Here is an 18,952-nt window from a genome sequence, read left to right as displayed (position 1 = left end):
GAAACACCTTTTGGAAACACATCGCCCCCTTCACCTGTCTCAGGTTTCCTTTCTGATAGTGCCAGGACCAAGTCCTAAGTCCTGCTTGGTCTTCTTGGCTCCGCCAGGTGAAGCAAAATACCTTGGCAGAGTCCCAGAGTGGGTGTGGAGTGCAAGAAAGAGCCTCTGGCCTTTCCCAGAGTGGCCCTTCCTCGGCCCAGTCCCACCTCATCCTCACCCAGCTCCTACACCTGCTGGTCACCCAAGGTGGAAGAGCCTGAGGGAAAAACCAGTCTAGACTTGAGAGAAGATGGGGAATTTATTTCACTTCAGGGAATAGAGAGGAAGGGCATTTGGGTTTGGGTGGGCCCCTTCTTCAAGCTCTTTAGTTGCTGGCCACCACCTGACTGATCCAAGAGTAAAATTTGCTGACGCGTGTGTACATGGCTGGTACCCGGACGTTGCAGTTGCCCGTCCCCCAGGAGACGATACCGACTTGGATCCAAGGTGCTTGTGGCTGGCTGCTACGTCGGCACACGAGGGGGCCTCCGGAGTCGCCCTGGAGAGAAGAGAAGAGGATAAAGGCAAGTGAGCAGGGAGCTAGAAAGACAGGGAACCGAGCAATCGTGGGAGCCCTATTCATCCCGGGAATGGTCAGTGGCTCCTGTGAGAGAGTCCTGGGGAATCCCAAGGAAGAGTTAGCACACTGATCTGACTGAGCATTGATTTTGGGTTGAGCCCTTGATGCTTTGGGGGCTCCCTCAGTCCCTAGGGAGCTTTCAGATTACCTGGCAGGAAGAGGCTCCGGCGCCTCCTGCGCAGATCATGGCATCTGTGATGCGGCTGCCCCAATGCTGCTGGCACTGGGCCACGGTCACCAGGGGCAGGACCACCTGCTGGAGCCGAGCTGGGGTGGTGTTGGCTGTAAGCATAGGCAGAAATCATTCCCTCCTCCTCTGCCAGGGAGCCCCCGGCCCAGCCAGAGCCCGCACACAGCTTTGTCCCTCGGGAGGGAGGCGGCCTCTTCATCCGGAGCCTCCCCTCCACTTACCTATGCCACTGGTGCGGCCCCAGCCGGTAGTGACACAGGTGTAGTCCTGGGGGATGTTGTTGTCAGTGGCCAGGCAGATGGGGGATATCCGAGAGGTGAATTGGACAGGGGAGGACAGCTTGACCAGAGTGAGGTCATTGTTCATGGTATTGGGATTCCAGCCAGGGTAGGTGATGACCTGTGAGGAACCAGTCTCAGTGAGGGCAAGTGGGGGCTGGGTCCTGGCAATTGTCTCACTTCCGCATCTCCCACCTCAGGGCCTGATGGATTGGTTCCTTTCACATGCTCACCTTTGAGATACTCCTGACCTGAATAGGTTCTGCATTAGATGACCGGTCGTATTCTCCAAGGACAACCAGGTGACGGCCTGGGCTGTGGCGAGAAGGAAATGTGGTAATGGGCAGGGTGAAAAAAAGGCCTTTGGGCCTGAAGAAATGGGTGTGAGGCTAACGACAGCTATGGAGGGAGTGGGTGCCATACATAGGCCAGGACTTGGTGGAGTGGGACAGAGAGCCATTCCTGGAGCTGGGCTCCGCAGGGCCCTCAGGTCCTGTGACTCTGAAAGAATCTCATTTTAAGGTCCTCACCTCACGTTGCAATGAGCAGCTGTGATGACCCAGTTCTGAGTGATGAGGGAACCTCCACAGAAGTGAAAACCATTTTGCTCCTGTAGAGAGGAGGAGAGAGGAAAATAGCCTGTTAGGTTTATTCCTAGGCTAGAATCAAAAACCTGAACCAGAACTGATGATGGGTGTCCAGAGGGTGTGCCCTGGACTTTACACAGAAACCCTGCTCTGACTCTTCTTAGCTTTGTCCATGTTAGCAGTGATAATCCTGGACTTTGAGTCAGATGATCTGGTTTTGAATTCTGGCCCAGCCACTTACTAGCTGCATGACCTTAGGCCAGTCTCGTAACTTCTGGCTCTCATCCACAAAATGAATCCCAGAAGTGACCCCAGCTGCCATCAGAGAACAGGCGCTCCAAAGAAGGGGCGGCCCATCACACTTTGGGGCAGGGTCTAATTGTCAGGAAGATTTCCCCAACATCGAGTCCCAAGCTTCCTCTGTATTATCCACCCAAAGCTTTGGAGCCAGAAAGGAGGAGCCTTCAAGTCTTTCTGTGGAGAGCCCTTCAGCCACGGGAAGGCAGCTGTTTCTTTCTTCTTTTCTTCCTCCTCTCCCCATCATTTTCCCTTCTCCAGGCTAAACATCCACATGCCCCGTTTCTTCCCTGATGTCCCTGGACTTGGCTTAAGGATCTCCCCCATCCCAGCTATCCCGCCCCACAAACCCTTACTTAGAGGATCCTTAACCTTTGCTGCCCAGAATTGAACATAATACCTGATTTAGATGTGGTCTGATATGGGCAGACTAGAGGAACGATCACTTAATATTCTTGGAAGCTTAGTCTTAGTCCAAGGTCATATTCCACCTTTTTTCATTGTCCAGTTGTCACATATCCAGCTTGCAACCCACCAAGCCTGCCCTGCCCTGCTACACCCCTCTCCAGACTTAAGACAAATTGCATTTTAACCATGACTTCCCCATCCTGTACTTGTGAAGTTAATTTTTGGAGCCTATTTAAGGCTTTATATTTATTTTTATTGAATTTCAATGCTGTAGCCTGTCAAGATCTTTTTTGGGATTCTGATTCGGTCATCTACTGTGTCTTTGGACAAATTACCTAATTTTAGCCTCAGTTTCCTTATCTATAAATATATTATCTGCTTCACAAGAGTTCTTGTGAGGAAAGTGTTACACAAATAGAAGTTATTAATAGAGGGAAAAGGTTTTGTTCGGGCAATGGTGGTCTTGTGCAGGGACTGCACTGCATTCTACCCCCACTCAATACTGAGATTGCTCCCTCTTCGCCAAAGCTATACTCCTAAAATGATAGAGAGGGGCCAGAGAACTGTGCCAGCTGGCCTAAGTCCTTTTCCTCTTCTTACTCTCCTCCCTCCCACCTCCTCTGTCTCTTGCTCTTCCTTGGGGGAGGTAAGCCATTACCTGCAGGGACACTTGCCAGGGCCAGGAGCCTGACACAGCATTTACCCCATTGACGATCTTCTGGTTGAAGTTCAGAGCTGGTTTAATGGCTGGGATTCCACAGCCTGTAATGGGCAATACAGAAAAACCCTATCATAGCTTAACCATTATAAGGACTTGCATTTATAAAGTAAAATTTATAGAACTTTAATAACCCTATAAATGTTCTTAAATATGAAAAAAATGGGCTCATTGAGACTAAGTAATCAGACCTATCTTATCATACAGGTAGGGTTGATACCCTAGTGGAAATAGGTCATGAAAGCTTTTCGGGTTAAGGATATGCTCCAGATGGCTCCCCAGAAAGCCCACCTGCCCTTCCTCTCCCAAACGCCTCCCTTCTGGGGCCTCTCAGAGTCCCCGCCACCATGTGGACTGTTGGAAGTAAGAGCTGAAGCCTGTGAATTGATGGACAAGGACTTAGGAGAGTTAGGAGGTTCAACACAAGTCCTGTATGGGAGGACTTCAGTGAGCGTTAAGCTCTGAGCATGGTTGGGCCTTGGAGAAATCAGGAAGAGCTGTTAGGAAGGAGAGGCTCCCTCTTGGGAGGATTGGTCCCTCAGTATAGAGAGTGGGAATTTCTAGGAGTTATGAAACAGCAAAGTGTAGTGAACCGAGGACCAAAACACCCAGGTTTAAGTCTGTCAGCTGCCTTGAAGTGGGGGGTTGCACAGTGGCTAGAGCGCAAGCTAAGAGGGGACTTGGTGATGGAAATGGGAGGAAGCTGAGAATGGGGCAGGGGATCCTTGCTTACCGTAGGAAGAGCCAAGGAAGGCTAGGCACAGGAGAGCCAACAGCACTGCCATCTCTGCTGATTTGTCTGGGTCAGGCTCTGGGACAGGACAGAGCTTTATAGGGCTTGAGATCCAAAGACCTTGGGCCTTATTCCAATGCTAATCCAGCTGTGACTTGACTGCCCCTTCACATACTCTGTCCTGAAGAGGGCATTTGGCAGGGCAGGGAGGGAGATCTTCCAAGCCAGACTCTACTCTCAAGGACATACATAGGATGGGCTCTTCAGGCTTGAATTTACCAACAGGTGTAAGACTCCCACCAGTCTGACTGGGAGGCTCCCTTCCCTCAGGGGTGCTCAATTTTTCCCTTGGATTGGGTACAGAAAAGGCCTTCCTTCACACAGTAGTTCTCAGAGCTCCAGAGTCCAGGGAAAGAGGGAAGGGGGAAAGGAGTGGTTGGGGGGGAGAGAAGATCCAGCTCCAGCCCCCAGGATGTGCTCTGACCGGTTTCTTGGGGAGGTCCATGTAGCTACGTACCTCCCGATTCTCAGGACCCCTGTGCTAATATGTTCTTCCTCTCAAGCTTAAGTAAAAGATTGGTCCCAAAGATGGGCAAAAAGTGGTTTTTCTGGGGGATGTAATGGAGATCCATTCCCTTCTCATGGCCCCAGAGATGAATCCTGATGGGGATATGACCCCTTCTTTCTTACCAGAAGCCCCTGGACTAGAACTGCTGAGCATGGCTGGGGTGGGTGAAGGCAGGAGAGGGTTGGGGAGGCGGATTACAGAAATAATGGGTTTGTGCACTGCCAGAACCAGAGGCCCCGGGTCCAAGTGCCCACTCTGCTTCTCACTACATATGTAATCTTGGATAAGTGACTCCTTGCTTTGCATGTCATCCAGTAATAAATGGAGAAGGTGGAACAAATGGATCTCTCTGGTTTCTCCTAGCTCTGGCTCCCATGATTGTGATGGGAGGCTGGTGAGGAGACAGAAAACAATGGAAGCAAACATGACAAGGGGGGAGAGCTTTCATGTGTGAGTCTGAGGAGGCTACAAGAGAGTCAGTCAAATTCACGAACCTCCACTGACCCACCTCCACCCCGCCTTGTGCTATGTACTGCAGGCAGTGCAGGAGAAGGCCATCTCTGTGCTTTGGGGGGGTCAGCAAATCGGAGACCAGTATGGCTCCTGATGAAGGCCTGATGTGACATAGACACCCCACAGAGAGGAAAAGAGCAGAAATGGGGGGTGGGAGGAGGAAAAGGGGCAAGGGCTGGGGACAAAAGGGCTTAATTTGTCTAAGGGCTAGGGTGGGAGCCAAGCCTGACCCATAAAAGAGAAAGTGGGTCCTGGGGTGGAGTGGGGGAAGTGCTTTTGTGGATTTGGGGACTCCCAGTTCTGTGTTCTTGCCAAGCTAGGGTACAAAACAGGGTGGGAGGCCCCTCTCTTCTATCGAGAACCTTAAACTTATCATTATCCAGGTGTCCAGTTCTCACCAGCTTGGCGAGGATTGCCTTTCTACAGTCCCAAGGATCCCCTCCCCCAGCCATTTCCATTTGGGATTCTGGTAGCCTTCTCTAACCCCCATAAGCAAAGTATGGATAAGACTGATCATCAGGCTGAGACTACCCTGTCACTGTTCCTTCCCTTTCACTCTTTCCCCTTTTCTTCCCTTCTCTCCCTCTCCTCTCTCTCCCTTTCTCTTCCTCTTTTTCTTTCTCTCTCCCCCTAGACCAAAGAACTCTCCTTTCCATTTGGAAGGAACAACAAGAATGGAATTCTTTCAGCAAGGGCAGTTAGCTTGGGAGAGAATTGGAGGGGTGAAATTTGTCATTCATAGGGCCTACCCCCGAAAAAACCAATGGGAAAAGATACTCTAAGGATCCTTTTTAATTCTAAATCTTTTTTTTTCAGTTTTAAATTCTTTTCCTTTCTCCCATGACATGAAAAGATAAGAAAAACAAAAGTTATTACAAATATGTATAGTCATTCAAAACAAATTTCTGCATTGACATGTTCTCCCCCTTCCTCCCCACAAAAAAAAAAGAGAGAGAAGAAAGAAGGGGGGAAAAGCTTATATGTATTCTGAGTCCATTAGTTCTCTTTCTGGATGTAGATAATATGTTTCATCATAAATCCTTTCAAATTTTAGTAATCATGTTGATCAGTTACTAAGTCTTTCTATGTTAATTGAATTTTATTTTTTATTATTATTTTTTTTACAATATTGCTGTGTAGATTGTTCTCCTAGTTCTGTTCACTTTACTTTTCATCAGTTCATACAGGACTTCCCAGATTTTTCTGAAACCATCTCCTCCATCACTTCTTATAGCACAATCATATATATCCCATTACAGTTATATACTACAATTTATTCAGCCATTCCTCAATTGATGAATCCCCTTAGTTTCCAGTTCTTTGCCACCACAAAAAAAGTATAGCTCTAAATCTAAATAAAGAACAAATAACTAACAATTGACTCCACCCTATCACCATCCAACACTTAAATCTCTTTCCAGAATACCTAATACACTCCATGGAACTATGCTCCCCACTAAATAGAAAAAAAAAAAAAAAAAAGAAAGAAAGAGGGCATAACATGACTAGATCTAAAATTATATTATAAAACAGTTGTCAAAACTGTCCTTTTGTTGGTTAAAAATAGACAAGTAGATTAATGGAATAGAGTAGATAAATAAGACTCAGAAGTAATATAGTATATTAGCCTAGTATTCAATAAATACAAAAAGCTATGATACAGAGAGAAAGTTTCTTTTTGTGACAGGAAATATGAAAATCAGTTTAGTAGAAAATAGGTTTAGACCAACAACTTAAAGCTTATGCTACAAAATTCCAAATAAATATTCAACACAAATATAGAAGATCAAATCACAAAAATAATTAGCTAATAAAAGGTGCTTTTCATACCTATGGCTAGGGGGAGAATCTCATGTCTGTATCTCTATATCTATATGCATAAAAAATAAAGGAAGCATTTTGAATTATATAAAATTAAAAAGCTTTCACATGAACTAGAATAAGAGAAAATTTCTAATATGGGGGAGGGATCGTTACATCAAATATTTCTGATAAATATTTTGTTCTGGTATATGGGAAATTTGTACAAATATATGACCAAGAATTATTTCCAAGTTGATAAATGGCTAAAAGATAGAATTTGATTTGATTTTCAGTTCCATATTCTTTCCCTACCTTCATTCATTGAGAAGACAAGAAAAACAAAACCCATTACAAATATAGAGTAGAGTAGAGTAGTCATACAAAACAAATGCCCTCATTAGCCATGTTCCCCATTGGCCCTGCCAACAACAAAAACAAAGAAACAAAGAAAGAAAAAGAGAAGAAATAGGTTTTAATCTGCATTCTGAATCCACTAGTTCTCTACCTGGAGGTAAATAGCATATTTCATCCTGAATCTTTTGGAATTGTGGTTGATTAATCAATATTGTTAATCATAATTACTAGTTCTTTCAAAGTTGATTGCCTTTAAAATATTGCTGTTATTGTATAAATTGTCCTCCTGGTTCTGTGAACTTCACTTTGTATCGCTTCATACAAGTCTTGGGTTTTGAGATGAGAAACTTTCAAAAGAAATTGCAAACTCATGAAAAATGTCACAAATTACTGAAAACAAAGGGAATAAACATTATAGTAAGTCCTTTAAATTAACCAAAAAGATATAAATGGAATTGGTCTAACCATTCTGTAAAACTATTTGAGAAATATTACTAAACTATCCATACTGTTTGACTTCAAATATGTAGCCATATTAATTTTCATATTCATATTCACTTTACAAAAAGACCTGCACACAATCAAAATTTTAATTTTGAAAAATTAAATCTTAAAGTTTAAATCACATAAAATACAGTATAGTATCTTTATTTTTTATTTTAGGAGCATAATGTTTCCTTATTTTATATATATACATATGTATATACATACACACACACACATATATCTGTAATATATTTTCTTTGAAAACACTTTTACTGGTGTCTTTTGTTTTTATATCAGTTATATTTGCCATTATATTCCTCCTCTTTCTTTCTTACAAAAAATCATTATAATGATTATTTAAAATAAGAAAGAAAAAAGGTTTCACAAAATTAGCTAACATCAAAAAAAAGTCTGATATTAAACATAATATTCCACATTCATGGTCCCCCTAGCACCAGTAACAGTGCCCTAGTGAGATCATCTTTCCACAAGTTCTCCACATTAATTATTCCCATCTTTTATTATCCTTGTCCAGTTTACTGGGTTTGAGGTAAATTTGTTTTGATTTACATTTCTTTTATTATTAGTGATATGGAATATATTTTCATGTGGCTATGAATAGTTTGTAATTCTTTTGAGAACTGTTCATATCCTTGTATTATTTCTCTATTAGGGAAATAGCTTTTGGTCTTATGTTTCTTTTCATTTCTATATATTTTAGATTGCAAATCATTATCACAGATATTAGATGTAATGATTTTTTTTCAATCTACCATTTCCCTTCTCCTAATTGCATTAATTTTGTTCATGCAAAAGCTTTTCACTTTCATATAAACAAAATTACTTATTTTATCCAGTACAGTATTTTTAAAAATCATTCAATTGCTACAAAAAGGTTAGGGTCTTTTAAAACAAGGTAGTCTGTATAAGAGTAGATGGAGCTGAGATAGTTGCTATGGAAACAATTGAATGTAATGTTAAGTGTGTATTGTCCATATAAAACGTCTATGTCAACATTGTCTAAATGTGGCTCATAGTGAGACATTAGTAGTTATTTCTGGAAATCTCTCCCTTCCTTTCCCAAAGAAAATTATGATTTTTTTTCCCCTGGAGATATAGAAAAATAACAAGGTTAGCCACTCTCTTCTTTTCAGAGAAAATGGGGTACCAGATTAGATTTATGTCTATCAGTTCCACTAAATGGTCAAGGGTCATTATTTTTTGCATTCAACATAACTTTCCTCATTAATAAAACTCAAAGGGGAGAATGTGGAACATAAAATTTTTAAAAATAAGTGCTAAAAATAAATAGTCCTATGCCAAAAAAAGAAATATAAAAATTCTGAAAAAAGATATATATATATATATATATATATATATATATATTTAAATCCTTTAAAAAATTGGTGTTCCCCCCAAATTGGAGAATGGCTGAATAAATTGTGGTGCATGATTGTCTTGGAATATTATTCTATGGAAAAAAGACCTGGAAAGTCTTCCATGAACTCAAGGAAAGTGAAATGTACTATATACAAAGAAATAGCAATGTTCTGGGATGACCAGCTGTAAATGACTGCTATTTTCAGCAGTACGATGATCCACTACTACTCTGAAGGACTTAAAAATGAAAAATCCTATCCATACTCAGAGAAGGCACTGATTGTATCTGGTTACAGAGTGAGCTATACTCTCTTTTTTTAAACTTTATTTTTCTTGAAGGCTTTTTTTAAAAATTGGGGTGAAAAATCTATGTTTTCTTTTACAATATAATTTATATGGAAATGTTTTTGCTTTTTTAAAAAAAAGACTTTAAAAAAATCCTTTAAAGGGAAAGGATAACCCAAACTTATCCATGGACTTGATTACTTTCCACCAAATACTGGTTACACAAAAGATCATCCCAAATAGTGAATAGTGAATAAACTCATTTATCCTCACAAAGAGCAAATAGAAATTGGAGAAATTATACATATTAGAATATATTAGTCACAGAATATATAATATATATTAAGTCATAGAATGAATGAGAATGATATATCTCAGTTCAATCAAGAAAGAGATCTTGATCACGAAACACTCCCCAAAGCCTCTGTGGAGCAAGCTAGAACTCAAGGACATATTGATGTATGCTGCCTTTCCTCTATATATTTGCCTTTTAAAATATTTTCTCTTTTTCCAGAGTAGGTCTTGAAGAGAGTTTGGAACTATATGTGTGAGTGCCTCTTTTTCAAAACAGGAATGAAGAAGAATATCTCTTTTTCCCAAAGCTCTTGGTCCATTCTGCTGCCCCTCACACAGGCACACAGTGAATAATCATTCTCTTCATAAATCCAAAAGCTCACTTAAATAGTAGTCCACAAAACGACCTTGTTTAAAACGGTATGTATGCAACCAAACTGATCAGAAAGGAAGAACAATGACTTCTATTGAGGTAGGGGGAAAAAAAACATGCATAGGTGACAAGAAAATTGAGGATTTAGGCCTAGATGAAAAATAGTGGATTTAGATTTAGAATGCCTAAGTTCAGGCATGGCTCTTAAGAGGAGAAATGAGAATATATACCTATCCCATTCCTTCAATGAAGCAGGAAGTTCACAGTGTGATGTTGCATGTTTTCAGATTTTTGATTTGTTAGTTTTGTAGAATTTTTTTCTGGTTTCCTTTTCCTTCCTTTTTTCCTTTCTCTTTCTTTCTTTTTCTTTATTTTCTCCCTCCCTCCCTTCCTCCCTCTCTCTATCCTTCCCTCCGGCTATACTTCCCTCCCTCCCTCCGTCTCTCTTTCTTTTTTAAAATAATATTTGTCATATGAGCTGGCCTTCTGAGATATGGAAAGGGAAAACAGTGGTAATGTTAAAAACAAAAGATATACATAAAAATTAATTTTAAAAAGACAAGATCAAAACTTTATTCTGTCACTTTTTGATTGTGTGACCTTCACAGTCACTTAACTTCTCTGAAGTTTAATTTGTTTAGCTCTTAAATGATAATAATAATAATACATAATATTATGACCAGAGTAAAAATAATTATGCCCAGAGTTGAGGAAAAGTTCTTTACAAACTTTAAGACACTATAGAACCTACCTTCCTCCTAACTTCCAACTCAGAGAGCTAACACTCCCCAGATTTAGGAGATCCATTGAGTGTGGTAGAGCTGGAGGATTTTAAGCCAGTCATCAAATGATCCTAGTCATCTATAGAGCCTTCTTTCATTGGAATTCGGAAGTTTACCTGACTAATGCCTCCCAGTCTCCTGAATGTGACTCCTGGACCTCAGTATTTCAAAGATCTGTGATTTCATTTCCATTATAGATTGTAGCTCCTCCATGAGCCTGGTGGTGAACCTCCTGGAGAGGAGATGTCAGGATAAAATGATTAACTGCAGCATATTGAAGGATTTGAGACTTGGAGGTAAAGGATCTCCTTTAAGTACTTCCTTTCTAGTCAGTTGTTTGTCCTCTGTACTCGAAGAGGATTGATGACATCTCCATGTCGGGGTCAAGATACAGTGTGTCCAGTCCAGCATGAGCTTGGAAGGCTGGACTACAGCTTGGGCACAGATAGTTTTCTTGGACCTTTGGGATGGAAATGGTTTTAGATTTGCACATCTCAGGTTTCCTTTGGGATGCTCCATTGTGCCTGAGTTCTCACACCCACCCACCCATCCACATACTCACTCACCATAGTTCTGCAGTGGGTAGGATGGTTGGGGGGAAAATATGGAAAAGTTTTTCAGTTGGAAAGAGAGGAGGCAGGTTGTATGTGATGACATAAGGATATGGATGCCTCAGGTCATAGGAAGAGGGAGGGAATTCTTAGGTATTCATAGATATGATTTGGAACTGAGATGGATCTTAGATATCATAGATTTAGATCTTAAAGATCATTAGGTCCAACTGCCTCATTTTATATATAGTAAAGGGTAATTAGGCTGGACTGAGGAACTTCCCATGGTGTTGATCCTGCTTAAGGGACATGCATTTTGCTGAATTGTCCCAGACTAATCCCCAAAACAGGGCCCTACCAAAAATCATTGGTGACTTCCAAGTGTCAGGAAGAGCCAAACCCCACCCAACCTATAAGAAGAACAAACCTTTTTTGAGATTCTTTCCCATTGTTTTCTCTTCTTTGGATTTCCAGAAAGGGAGAAGGGATTTCTTTCCCCGTTTCTCTCATTTTGCTGATTCAAAGATAGGTGTCTCTGCTCACCAATACTGGGTTCAGTCCTGAAGAATCTGACTAGGGTTTCTCTAGCTCTGGGCATGGAACAATTCCAGGAAATTTGCTAAAGTGAAGCTTAGGTTGACTAACATGACAGGAAAGGGAAATTATAAACGGGGACAGTTAGGATAATAGGGGAAAATAGGGGCAATAATGCGCTGTTAGTAGGCATAAACTGATCCAATCTTTGTGGAAAACAATTTGGAAATATTGCTGAAGACAAAAGAAAAGGATCCGGATATACAAAAATATTCATAACAGCTCTTTTCTGGTGTCAAGGAATTAGAAATTGAGGAGATGCTCATTAATTAGGCAATGGCTGAACAAGTCGTAATATGTGATTATAATGGAATACGGTTGTGCTGAGAAAGGATAAGAATGGTGATTTCAAAAAAAAACTTGAGAAGGCTTATATAAACTGATGATGGAAGGTGAAGTGAGCAGAATCAGGAGATCATTGTGTACAGTAACAGCAATAGTCTAACAATGATCAATTATGAAAAATCTAGCTATTCTGATTAAGACAAGTGATTTAAGATAATTCCCAAGACCGCATGATAAAAAAACTATCCATAGTCAGAGAATATTGAAGCATATTTTTTCCACTTTGTTTTTCTTACAATATGATTAATATGAAAATGTTTTGTATGATTTCACATGTATAATGGGAATTAAATTTCTTGCCCTCTCATTTAATAGGGGTGGGGGCTGGAGAGAGTAAGAGAATTTGAAGCCGAAAAATTTTAAATGGATAATAAAAAATTCAAGTGTAGCATATGGCCCATGACTAGAGACATACCCAACTGGTGGCAACAGGGTCCCTTGCAGAAATGACACTCATTGTACAAAATGGATATTAGGCATAGGACAATCATTTATTTTCTTTATCACAGAAACTGTATGAAATGCAGAAAGACTCGTAGGTACATAAATTCAGAAAACATAAAATAACAAAGATATCTTTATAGGAATGCTCAACAGATTATTTCACTTTTTTTTTCAATTTAATAGTATTTTATTTTTTCCACTTACATATGGAGATAGTTTTCAACATTCACCTTTATAAGATTTTGAGTTCCAATTTTTTTTCTCTCCTTTCCTCCTCTCACCCCTCCCCAAGAAGACAAACAATCTGATATAGGTTATACATGTCCACAGATTGTTTCACATTTACTTATGTCTACTAAAGTAAATTTCTCAACTAGCTATTTTTAGTCTTTCAAATATAGGATGATCCTGGAAGTCTCATCTTCTCTTCCAGCTATCTTCTATTTTTCTTCAGATTCTCTTGTAAACCATTGGAGTCTCTCCTCTGTTCTCATCTTAAATACCTCTTGTCATTGAGGAACAACTAATTGGAAGTTTCCTTGTGTTACTCTTAGTAAGGAGCTCCTTGGGCATTGCTGCTGATCCAGAAAATCAGGGCTCTCCTTGATCATCCCTGCTACACAGAGATGAAGAAACTGGGCCCACAGAATTTCAGAGGTGGAAGGGATCTTAGTCCAATGGGAACCCCTTCATTAGCAGCCTTGACTAGTGGCCAGACAGCTTCTACTTGAAAGCTTCCAGTGATGGGGAACCCACTACTTCCCCAGGCTCCGTTAGGAAGCCCCATTAGGAAGTGGTCTCCCCAAGATCAAGAAGCAGAGCCAGAATTCCCATTGAAAAGGTCCAGTCCTCTTGTGATGGTTTTAGAATCCAGACCAAGATTATAAGCACACAAAGATCATGGAACAGAATCCAACAAGATGAAAACTGTATCAGCAATAAGCCATCCCATCCCCTTCTCCTGGAGGTCCCACATTGGACACAGGAACTCATGGACCCAAAAGGCACTGGGTCTCCAAATAAGATCTTAGCATGTTGGGCAGGATCTGGGCCCTGGGCCCAGCCTCCTTCTGAAACTTTCATTACAGTAAATGGGCGCGCAGGAAAGTGAGGAGCAAAACAGATCCTAAGTGCTCTGTGCACCTGGCAGGAAGGATGACCAGCCTGGTAAAAGAGAAGGGGTGTTTGATAGCTGAGCCCCGCTGTGGGCCTAGCCTGAGCAGTGCCCAGGTAAGCTGGGAAGACTTTGCAAAATTGGCCATCACTCAGGGCATCCAGAACAGAGCAGACAAAGAAAGGCCATGTGAGCAAGGATAGGCAGTCAGCTACAGCCAGGTTCTGGGGCTAGCAACCACTGGATCCTTTCAGGTTTGGGTCATCCAGGGGCGGGGTACAAAAGCTCCCCCGGAGTGAACCATAACCACTAGGGACATGCTTCATGGGATGAGCCTTTTAAGATGATTCAAATTGTTCCTCACTTAGATGGCATTTAATTTTTTACCAAAAAAGAGGAAGGACCTTGGAGAAGTTATTTTTCTCCTTTTTAGTCACTTCTCAATCTGGACATAAAGAGAAGGCCAAATCTGGGTTTCTTCTCACTGACCCAATTTCCCAGACCCAACAAAGCTGAGTGGCAAAAATTAACCTGCTAACAATAATCCCTAAGGGGTTTGTTAATGGGTAATAATGCCTCAAAGTTTTGATAGTCCCTTCCAGGATTTTAAAAAAGACAGGTCTTAGAAGTTCCGAAGAGGGGCAATTAGGTGGTGCAGTGGATAGAGCACCAGCCCTGAAGTCAAGAGGACCTGAGTTCAAATTTGTCCTCAGATACTTAATTACTTACTAGCTGTGTGACCTTGGGCAAGTCACTTAAACCCCAATTGCCTCAGCAAAACAAAACAAAACAAAAGTTAATGGTAGGTAATACAGGCAGAATGCAGGAAGGTAGAAGAGGTCTTTAGGGGTCAGTTTATATGTGTTCTTTCTCCCTCCCTTCAAATCGGGACACACTCAGAGAGGGCAGTCAGCCCAGGGTCAGAGTGCATATAGATAGTGTGTGTTTTAGGTTTTGTTCCTGAATTTGATGTTTGGGGGAGACTTCCCAAGGCTGCCTGTCTTTGGCAGGAGACACAGGAAAAGGATGAAGAGCTAAATCTTTCTAGGCTACTAGAATGGGAGGTGGGCAGAGGGCAGGACATGGATTTCTTTCTGAAAAAGATCATTAAAATGAGGATTATAATAGCGCCTACCCCCGGGATTGTTGTAAGGATGAAATGAGTTCATTGTAAAGTGCTTAGCATAGTACCTGGCACATAATAAATGCTATAGAAATGTTAGCTGTTATTACAATCTAATCCAACCTCCTTATTTCACAGATGAAGTATTGCCCAGAGATGATGCTAAATGACAAGCAGAGTAAGTAAGTGGTAGAAGTCAGGTGCTCTGACCCCAAATAGGTTGAAGTTTGGTTCCAGATTCTCAGAAACTCAAACCAAGATGTAAGCTCCCTTCCCTAATTCTGGAGCCCACTTGGGATCATTGCTGAGACTTCCCTGATAGACCTGCCTGAAGATTGGGCCTGTAAACAGTGACAGAGCTGCTTCTACTTCCTGAGGCTGCCCAGGGATCAGTGTTCTTGAATTGTAGCAGCAGGAGGTAGAAGGACAAAGGAGGAGGGAGATGCCCTAAGTAGATTTTAGGGCAAAGTTCTGCTTCTGGATAACAAGTGGGAGATGTACATAGTGAGCCTGATATGCATGGGGGCTACTATGAAAGGCATTCACGTGAAACCTGAGGTGACTGAGAAAGTAGCCCTCATTTCATATTTATCTATTTCTTTCAGACTTCTCTTTGATAGGTGCAAAGTCACATTTTGAATTATTTCCATAAATCATGTGGGGTAATAGGGGAGGGCAGGAAGTAACAGGAGGTGCTTAAATTGGTGCATTTTGGAGAAACTCATATTTTCGAAGTCCTGAAAGATTTGCTAAGCACTTGCCTCACAACCATTTCAATGCCTCCTCATTTGCATCATCTCACTGGGGTTCTTCAACTGGGGTCCTTGAATTTGGTTTTTTAAATATCTGGACATTTGCATTTCATTTGAATTGTTTTCCTTTGTTAATCTTATGTATTTTATTTTATGCATTTAAAAATGTGATTCGGAGAAGGAATTCATAAGCTTCAGCAGACTGTCATAAGGATCCAGGACCCCAAAAAAAGGTTATTCCCATAATGACAAATAGTAGCACTTAATAATTGCTTATTACACACAAGTATTACTCTCTTAGTAGGATAAAAGTCACAGTTGGGAATGGAAAGTCCTTACTGCCTCATCCATCAAAAGAGAAATATAGTCACAGGTAATTTTGTGCTTTCCCCTATCTTCTGTGAGTTCCTTCTGGGATTTCCCCTGGGATGAATTGGTATCTAGAGTCTGTGACTGAAAGTGTAAAATGTTTGTAGTATACTCAAATTACAAAGTGCTATCCTGAAAAGCACCCATCCCGGGGGGGGCGGGGTATCAGAACTTATTCTGGCACCCAGAATCTGAGAAAATAGATGCTGTCTAAAACCAGACCTAAGGGAAATATGAATGATCTTTGGATACAGGGTGTGTCCTTCAATTTGGCTCTACCAATAAGCTAAGACTCAAGGCAGAATGAATGGCTTTGGACTGTACAAGGTCTCACAAGAAGCTAAGTGAGTCTTTTTCTTTTAAAATTTATTAGTTTTTTGACATTTGCTTTTAAAAGATTTTGATTTCTATTTTTTCTATCTCCCTCTCCTCCCCCCTCCCTAAGATGGCAATGAATATGATATAGGTCATACATGTGCAATCATGTTAAACATATTTCCACATTAGTCATGTTGTGAAAGAATAATCAGAACAAAAGGGAAAAATTGTGAGTAAGAAAAATAAACAAACAAAAGTGAAAATAGCATGTTTTAATCTGCATTCTGACTCTATAGTTCTTTTTCTGGATGTGGAAAGCATTTTCCATCATGAGACTTTTAGAGTTGTTTTAGATATTGTATTGCTGAGAAGAGCAAGATCTATTAGAGTTGATCTTCTGCACAGTGTTGCTGTTTCTGTGTACAATGTTCTCCTGGTTCTGCTCCCTTCACTCAGCATCAGTCTAGGCTTTTCTGAAATCTTCCTGCTCATCAGTTCTTACAGAATAATAGTATTCCATTCCATTTCTATACCATCATTTGTACAACCATTCCCCAATTGATGGGCATCCTCTCGATTTCCAGTTCTTTGCCACCTTAAAGAGAGCTGCTATAATATTTTTGTACATGTGGGTCCTTTCTCATTTTTTATGATCTCTTTGGGATTCCTAGTAGAGGTATTGCTGGGTCGAAGGGTATGCGTGATTTTATAGCCCTTTGGGAATGGTTCCAAATTGCTCTTTGGAATGGTTGGATGAGGATGAGTCTTGAAACAGAAAAAGAAAGGCAGTCTTTGCTTGCAGCTTGGCTGGACAGGTTATATTCAAGGAGGGATGGCGCTTGTATAGGTTAATTAGGATCACAGGTGTAACCCTTGGTGCATGCACTGTGAGACTTAGAGCATTGAGATAGCATAAGCACCCCAAATCAGCTCATGGGTCACCTTCAAGCCTCTATAGGAAGGCAGTATGTTACTCTATAATTAATTATTCAAGAGAAAGTATTGTCCACCAGGGAGCACTGTAATCAAATTGCTAGCCAAGTGGACTTTTCAGTCTCTCAGTCTGCACCTCAGCCCTAAAGCTGGTACTGGTAGCCAAAGGTTAGTTTGAAAACTAAAGGTGACTGTCTTTTGAATTTACCCAGAGAATGATGTGAAATACTCCTCAAAGATACTTAAAATAATAATTTATGGTTCTGCCCTCACCCCATGTCTGGAATTTCTTCTCTCTGTTGAAGGACCCCCACATTTATAGGACCCTGGGAGTCAATATTCTGTGCTCATGTAATAGGAACAGAGCAAAAATGATCTTTATCTGCCCATGGCCAGGCAGGTTCTCTGGTGGAGGCAGATAATGGCTCAGACTAAGGCAGCCTATGACCACCATTGACACATACCCATAGCTGCTGCTTATCTCATGGTGACAGCAAGCCCTATTCCAAAGTCAGCTACCGGCAACCACAATTCCCCATGTGGGAAGCAAGATATCTGTATGAGGGACCAGAGGAGAAAAAATGAGGAATCCACTTTCTGTAACTCACAATTTTGTTTCTCTTTATGGGAACTTGAAGTGGCTCCCTTGGCTCCTCAGAGGGATGGAACTCTTGCAAAAATACCTCCTACCTGGGCATTTATGTCTGTAAGAGGAATCAGGGGCATTTATGGTGCTATTCTCACCATTTTGCAGCCTCTGAAAGATGAGTCACAAAAGAAGTAAATAATAGATGGGAATGGAAACTGGAACTGTGATTTCATTTGTCTAGGGAGCTCAGATGAGGAAACTCTCTTCCAAAGCAGATGGACGCCTTCTCTAAAATGTATACTTGTAGAGGATCGCCGAAATATCCAGGAGTTTAAGTGAAGGTTGAAGTCTCACAATATCCTTCTTTGAGCATCATCTAATCCCATGTTGTCACAATTAAGATTCAGGTAGCTGACATCTGTTGACCACTACTCCCTCCCATGACATTCTTTTTTTTTTTTTTTTCTTACTGGTTCAGTCTTTCTCTTCACTCCTATTCTACTCCTTAAATTAGGCTTCAATATACACACTGACACTTTCAAGTGCCCCAGCTTCCTAATTCTTTAATCTAATTCCCATGATCTCCTCCCCGACTCCACTTCAGAACTATTATACTTTTGGTCTTACCATCACCCATAGTATTTCACTTCCATAATCATATTTTTTTTCCATTCCATCCTTCTGCCTTATGCTCCCTTATTCTGTTTACTGTGATTTACTCACCAGTTGCCTCCTCCCCTCAGTTCTTGCCCAGGCCATCACCTCTGCACTGACTGTGTTCTTTTCTCTTTCTTATCTCTACCCCTCAGTGAATCAGGTCATGTCTATAATTGTTCTTTAATCTTGAAACCTGTCATTTCACCCCATTTCTGCTCCTCCCTTGCCAAGCACGAGTCCAGTATTACTTGTATTATTCCCATTCTCCACTGCCTTTGCTGCTATTCACATGCTGCTGAATGGAGGTGGAAGAAGTCAAGGGATAATGCATATACTCACTCCACTGAGTATATGCATTATCTCCACTGGGCCTGTATTGTGTCCAGACAATCCTTTGGGTTCACTCTCCCACTCACCACAATGGCTCTCCCAAGCCTTTTCATCTCTGCTCGAGTCCCCTTCTCTCCACTCTCTCAGCCTAGAATCTTATCTCAG

The 18,952-nt window shown here is 41.3% G+C and overlaps 1 protein-coding gene across 1 annotated transcript; it reads right to left on the bottom strand.

Annotated features, from left to right (window-relative positions):
* Positions 1 to 295: 295 nt before the first annotated feature.
* Positions 296 to 3,905, bottom strand: CTRL (chymotrypsin like). Its single transcript, XM_074286400.1, has 7 exons — positions 3,831 to 3,905; positions 3,038 to 3,141; positions 1,618 to 1,697; positions 1,321 to 1,402; positions 1,031 to 1,208; positions 768 to 901; positions 296 to 538 (listed from the first exon to the last, which is right to left on the bottom strand). The coding sequence occupies exons 1-7, from the start codon at positions 3,880 to 3,882 to the stop codon at positions 365 to 367; spliced, it is 804 nt and encodes a 267-aa protein (XP_074142501.1). The 5' UTR covers positions 3,883 to 3,905; the 3' UTR covers positions 296 to 364.
* Positions 3,906 to 18,952: the final 15,047 nt, after the last annotated feature.

Source organism: Sminthopsis crassicaudata, chromosome 2 (assembly GCF_048593235.1).
Source record: "Sminthopsis crassicaudata isolate SCR6 chromosome 2, ASM4859323v1, whole genome shotgun sequence".
Taxonomy (NCBI): Eukaryota; Metazoa; Chordata; class Mammalia; order Dasyuromorphia; family Dasyuridae; genus Sminthopsis; species Sminthopsis crassicaudata.
This window is presented reverse-complemented; position numbering and strand designations above follow the sequence as displayed.